This window comes from Gobio gobio (assembly GCF_949357685.1).
Source record: "Gobio gobio genome assembly, contig: scaffold_88, whole genome shotgun sequence".
In the NCBI taxonomy this organism is placed as follows: domain Eukaryota; kingdom Metazoa; phylum Chordata; class Actinopteri; order Cypriniformes; family Gobionidae; genus Gobio; species Gobio gobio.
This window is the reverse complement of record NW_027645711.1, coordinates 255,699-261,882: the sequence shown is the minus strand read 5'-3', so window position 1 is coordinate 261,882 and position 6,184 is coordinate 255,699. Positions and strand designations below refer to the sequence as shown.

Below are 6,184 nucleotides of genomic sequence, written 5' to 3'. Positions count from 1 at the left end.
ACCCAGATCTACTTAGGCCTGTCACCTAATGACTACAGCCCCATTGACTCTCTGTGTAAATGCATTGATGAAGTTAACAGTTGGATGTGCCAAAACTTTCTTCAGTTAAACAAAGACAAAACTGAAATTACTACAATAGGAAACAAAGATGAAATTCTCAAGGTGAATGCATATCTTGAGGCTAAAGGTCTAAAATCAAAAAATCAAGTCAGGAATCTTGGTGTGATTTTGGAGTCAGACCTGAGTTTCAGTAGTCATGTCAAAGCAATAACTAAATCAGCTTACTATCATCTTAAAAATATTGCAAGAATTAGAAGCTTTATTTCCAGGCAAGACTTAGAGAAACTCGTTCATGCTTTTATCACCAGCAGGGTGGATTATTGTAATGGTCTTCTCACTGGCCTTCCCAAAAAGACCATTAGACAGCTGCAGCTCATACAGAACGCTGCTGCCAGGATCCTGAGCAGAACCAGAAAATATGACCATATCACACCAGTCCTCAGGTCTTTACACTGGCTTCCAGTTACATTTAGGATCGATTTTAAAGTACTATTACTTGTATATAAATCACTAAATGACCTAGGACCTCAATACATTGCAGATATGCTGATTAAATACAAACCCAACAGATCACTCAGATCATCAGGATCAAGTCAATTAGAAATACCAAGGGTTCACTCAAAGCAAGGAGAGTCTGCTTTTAGCTATTATGCCAGCCGTAGCTGGAACCAGCTTCCTGAACAGATCAGATGTGCTCCAACAGTAGCCACTTTCAAATCCAGACTCAAAACACATCTGTTCAGCTGTGCATTTACTGAATGAGCTGTGCAACTGTACGACTAATTGCACCTTATCTTATGCATTTACTCAATGTGCTATGTGCTTTGTCCGAACTGCTTGCACTTTAATTATGTTTCATTTTAACCCTGTTTTATTTTTAGTTTTTAATTATACTTTTATTTTTATTATTTTTTTATTTTGTTAAGACTGTCTGGATGGAAGAGGTTGAGAGACGGGGGAGCTTAAACAGTTATTGTGGTTCGAGTCCACATAGTTATCCTCAATTTAGACCCCGACGTGATGTCTCTGAACAGGTAAGACATGAATTTGGTTTTGACTACCTGATTAGTGGCATCACTAAATAAATGTTATTGTGGTTCGAGTCCACATAGTGCGAGGACGATCCGTTTAGATCTGCTCTGACGGATAGATCTGTATAGCCTTGGTGGTAAGAGGAAGGACCGTGTAGATCCGCTCTGACGGTCGAACAAAGTAGAGATAGCCCTGGTGTTCCGGTCCAGGAAGATTTGTCTGTAAGGGTAATGTTTAAATGCACAGTTACCTGACAAATATTTTTTGAGTACTCGCTCTGGTGCGAGGAAGACCCGTTTAGATCTGCTCTGGCGGGTAAAACATCTAGAGAACACCCTCAAGTTAGGCCAAGAAGATTTGTAAGGGTACTGTCTAAACGCACAGTTACCTGACAAATATTTTTAAAGTAAACCTGACTCTACATTTTCTTCCACCCCAGATAGGGGATTTCATCTTTATTTTTATTTCCTTTTAATTTCCTTTAAATTCCTTTTATAACTATTATACTATATATATTTTTATTGTATTCACTTATAACTATTTTAACTTCATTTCTGTGTAAAGCACTTTGAATTGCCACTGTGTATGAAATGTGCTATACAAATAAACTTGCCTTGCCTTGCCTATTTGCACTTGGTGTAAATAAACACTCTGTATTGGGCAACTGATCAAAGGTAAATTCAGATGCGGTGATCGACATCTTATTTTGACTTCTGAAACTGCCACTTGAACTTCATTTGCAAGAAAGAGAAGAGAACTTAAGGTTTTAATCGCTGAAAATGACCCCGCTACACCTACACCTGAACTTTAGCATTACACAATTGTTCACGAGAGACAATGCCATTTCACAATCAGGATGGGAAGTGTGGACGTGTCAACTGCCAAGCCAATTCCACTACAATTATCGGGGATTTATATCTAATGCAATTTTGCTTCTCAAGTTTAGATATTTTACTGGTAAACAAGACAATAATACAAACAAACATGTATCAACAAATGTTAATAAAACTTTATTTTGATAATTAACTTGAAAAAATTTTATCAGGTCATTTTCTTCTTATCTTCAGAATCTCTTTCACTGGTTTTTGCGGAATGTGTTCTCCCCAACACTATCCAAAATACAAGGGAAATATGAGTTCATATGGGTAAACAAGTAAACATAAACGTTTCTGAAGTTCTGTCAAAAGTAAATTAAACATCTAACCATGTTGTTTTCCAGTTTTTTTTCAGGCAATCCACAGGTGAATGTAGAAGCCAGGTGGTCTTCATTACATCAAGATTTTTGTCATCCTTGAAGATCTGGCCAGTGAATCCACTACAGGAGCCTAATCAAAAATTAATGTTTCAAACAAATCTGTACACTGCAAATGTATATTTTCTTAGACAGAATTCTCACGTTTTCCAGTAAAATTATCTAAACATTTTTTAAACCAAGATACATTTATTTGATAAGCAAAGCTTCATAATCTTTAGATTATTCAGAGTAGCTGGATATATATTTCATACAGTATATATGTGTTTTTTTGTTGTTGTCTCACTGCACTGTATTAGCTGGCCAAACCCACCTTCTTCCTTCCAGGCCATGCAGAAGGTAATAGTAGTCGTCATAGTAGTGGTCCCATTTTTCTTGTGTGTATTGGTGTAGCCCACAAGTTTAGCACCTTCTTTTGGGCTGTTGGACTTAAAGAACTCAGCATTGGTTATGTACGTCCCGCTAATCTGACCATTCTCATCCTCCTTCAGATCCATCGTAGAACCAAGCTCGTTACACCACTTTCCAGAAACGATTGAACGTCCGACTTTCTAGATAAACATTAAAGAGGGAAAGGGATTTTGAATAAAACAATCTGTATTTTGGGATTTATTTCAAATTTCCAGGTTCAAATTATGGCACTTTTTCTATCAAAGAGAGCAAATTGTGGCGCATACAACTGAATGTAAAACCTTTACCAATACTTATGAATTAATCAAAGATGTTAAACAAGTATTTCTCACCTCCATATTTCAAAGTTTACTAGTGTAAGAATCGGTTTTGGTGCTAAGACAAAAGCTGAGATACACACCTCAGCAATTGAACAATAAAAGTCACTAATCTTGAGAGAAAGATCTCACAGAAACTGTGACGACACTTTGACAAACATTCCTCCCCCCTCCCCATTTTGCCCTCTCCTTGTCCTGGTTTCAAGTCACCAAATGCAGATATACCAGTGATGATGTATCTTGTAAATCTATTCAATTTTCAATTCAATTCAAATTTATTTGTATAGCGCTTTTCACAATACACATTGTTTCAAAGCAGCTTTACAGAAAGTGCATTTCATAGATGTACAGTAAAAATGTTAAAAAGACAATGTTAAAGAATAATGTTCGAAAAAGTTAATCAATCGTGTATTAATCTAGGCCATAACAACGCTGGCGTTGAGTCGTCTCTTCACAGGCGTGGAGTCGTCTCATCACAGGTGTCGGGGCATCCGAAGTCTCCATGAGAGGCTGGATACAAACTGGAGCTGATGAACTATTTACCTCGGGACTAGTGTCCCGAGATAACAACAGAAAAGCAGATGGGAAATGATTAGCGTAGCTGCTGTTCAGAATATTATATTAATGCTTTTGATCCGATTTAACTGTAGTATAAAAAGATAATTATAATGTGAATGCTTGGCTAAAGAGATGCGTCTTTAATCTAGTTTTAAACTGGGACAGCGAGTCTGAACCTCAAACAATATCAGGTAGACTATTCCAGAGTTTAGGAGCTAAATGTGAAAAAGCCCTCCCTCCTTTAGTGGACTTAGATATCCTAGGAATGACCAGAAGCCTTGAGTTTAGTGATCTTAAAGAGCGCGATGGATTGTAGGGCGATAGAAGATCCGTTAGATACACTGGAGCTAAACCATTTAGGGCTTTATAGGTTAGTAGCAATAGTTTGTAATTGATGCGGAACTTCACAGGTAACCAGTGTAGAGATGATAAAATTGGTGTTATATGATCATATTTTCTTGACCTAGTAAGAACTCTAGCAGCTGCGTTTTGGACTAACTGTAGCTTGTTTATTGAGGATGCAGGACAACCAGCTAATAAAGCATTACAGTAATCTAGTCTCGTGGTCATGAATGCATGAACTAACTTTTCTGCATCAGAAATAGATAGCATGTTACGTAGTTTAGCAATGTTTCTAAGATGGAAAAATGCCGTTCTTGTAACATATGAAATATGATTTTCGAATGTCAGGTTGCGGTCTAATATAACACCCAGGTCTTTTACTGTAGTGGATAAAGTGACAGGACATCCTTCCAAGGTAAAATTGTATTGCGAGAGGTTTTGTGGGCAGTTTTTTGGACCAATAAGTAACACCTCCGTTTTATCTGAATTTAATAGCAGAAAATTACACGTCATCCAGTATTTAATATCTTCAACACACGCTGTCAGTTTAGATAATTTAGCGTTTTCATCCGGTCGTGATGAAATATATAATTGAGTGTCATCAGCATAACAGTGGAAATTAATTCCATGTTTTCTTATAATATTACCAAGTGGCAGCATATATATTGAGGAATCTATTGTTTTATCCTTTTCATGTTTGATGTCTTTTTAAAGGTCTCAGTGCGAATGGTAAAATGGTCTCAGTTTCACTGCAGTCACTAGTTGTATTAGAAAGATTGGAAAACTAATGAGAATTCAGTCCTCCTTTGAGTAGTCTCTTCAAAGATATCTGATCCACTCCCCCAAAACCAGGTGGGGGTGTTGCAAATATTTACAACCCTTTTGTTCTAGTTGAAGTATTTAAGGCTGGATAATCTAACTCTCTGAGGGAATATTCTGTAGTCAGAACCCCCCGTGCAAACTGCATGTAGATGTGCCAGACATGATGACTCTTTTAAATTATTTTCATATTGCTTTGCAATTGTGTTTTATGTTTTTACGCTGATCAGTTGTGTACCATGGATTCTTGTTTACTTATTTACTTTTCCTGTCTGGCCAAAATAAATGTTAATCTTGATTTCTCTTGTATGGTTCCGAAATCATTATTCTAGTATGGATCGATGTATACTCCTTTATTACCGCAAAATCTAGGGTTATGATAGATCACACCGATGACGCCACGACTGAAGCATGGGGTGCAGCGTGCGCGATATTCCGATTCCTGACTATCGCTGGATTGGCAAGTTGTAGTCCGTGAATATTACTAAAATTACACTTTTTGTTGAGTGAGCATGTGCAACCACTTAAAGGTAAAATATTCACTCTGCACCCTCTGACTAATTACAGAAGTAAACATTTTGTGCCCGTGAGCGCGCGGTCCGGACGCGTCATGTCTCTCTGCGATTTAGAGTCTCTCGATGAACGAATATGAAAACTAGGAAGATACAAAGAAAATCAACGATCTAAATTAAATCGCAACTAATCGTAAAATCAGCTGATAAACTCTAAATGTAGCACATTTTATGTGAGTCACTTAGAATTGGAGTCATATAAAATTATTAATGGAGTCACATTTAAAATGAGATATCAATAAATTAAGAGAACTTCACCGAAAGGCTGAAAAGGCGTACAGGCAGAATTCCTTTTGACCAAGCCATTAGTATCCGGTTTTTGGGCTAATGGATGGAGATTTACACTAGAGAGAGAGAGAGAGAGAGAAAGACATCCAATAATTTCATGAATCAGACAATTAAGGTAGATAATGAAACGTAAGAGTTGAAATTCTCATTTTAAAAAACCTACTTCAAAAACAGACATGTAAAAGCATTATACCTCTATAAGAGATATAATTTTTTTTTTAAGAATTGTGTATCAAAACATTTTAAAATACATTACCTGAGTAAAAAGATGAGAGACCAGAGCTTACTGAGAGTGAAATGGAGAGCAAGTGTTTGCTTCACAAGTGATCAAGGAAATAAAATACACATGAAGATACACAAGAAGTGCGTGGGTAGATTAGCGGGAAATGGGGGCATGTTGTTACAAGTCTAACTAGTTTGCCAAGGTAGTTAATCAAACAAATAGAAAAACTTCTTCAAACTTCTTCCCCAGAAGGATTTACTGAGAAAATTGCACAAGGTTCTATGTTTGGTGAGTAACAGTTAAGATGAAA

The 6,184-nt window shown here is 36.9% G+C and overlaps 1 protein-coding gene across 1 annotated transcript; it reads right to left on the bottom strand.

Annotated features, from left to right (window-relative positions):
• Window positions 1-983: 983 nt before the first annotated feature.
• LOC307122395 (avidin-like) lies at window positions 984-5,976 on the bottom strand. Its single transcript, XM_079846382.1, has 5 exons — window positions 5,908-5,976; window positions 5,622-5,707; window positions 2,658-2,895; window positions 2,297-2,417; window positions 984-2,201 (listed from the first exon to the last, which is right to left on the bottom strand). The coding sequence occupies exons 2-5, from the start codon at window positions 5,667-5,669 to the stop codon at window positions 2,168-2,170; spliced, it is 441 nt and encodes a 146-aa protein (XP_079702508.1). The 5' UTR covers window positions 5,670-5,707; window positions 5,908-5,976; the 3' UTR covers window positions 984-2,167.
• Between the last annotated feature and the right edge of the window lie 208 nt (window positions 5,977-6,184).

What these genes read in the sequence shown, in the direction of transcription:
- LOC307122395 (XM_079846382.1), bottom strand. Translation starts at nt 5,669, where the DNA reads ATGGCTTGGTCAAAAGGAATTCTGCCTGTACGCCTTTTCAGCCTTTCG. An exon ending in CATGGCCTGGAAGGAAGAAG is followed by an intron (nt 2,418 to 2,657) that starts GTGGGTTTGGCC and finishes ATTTTTGATTAG; the next exon opens with GCTCCTGTAGTGGATTCACT. An exon ending in AAAAACTGGAAAACAACATG is followed by an intron (nt 2,202 to 2,296) that starts GTTAGATGTTTA and finishes TATTTTGGATAG; the next exon opens with TGTTGGGGAGAACACATTCC.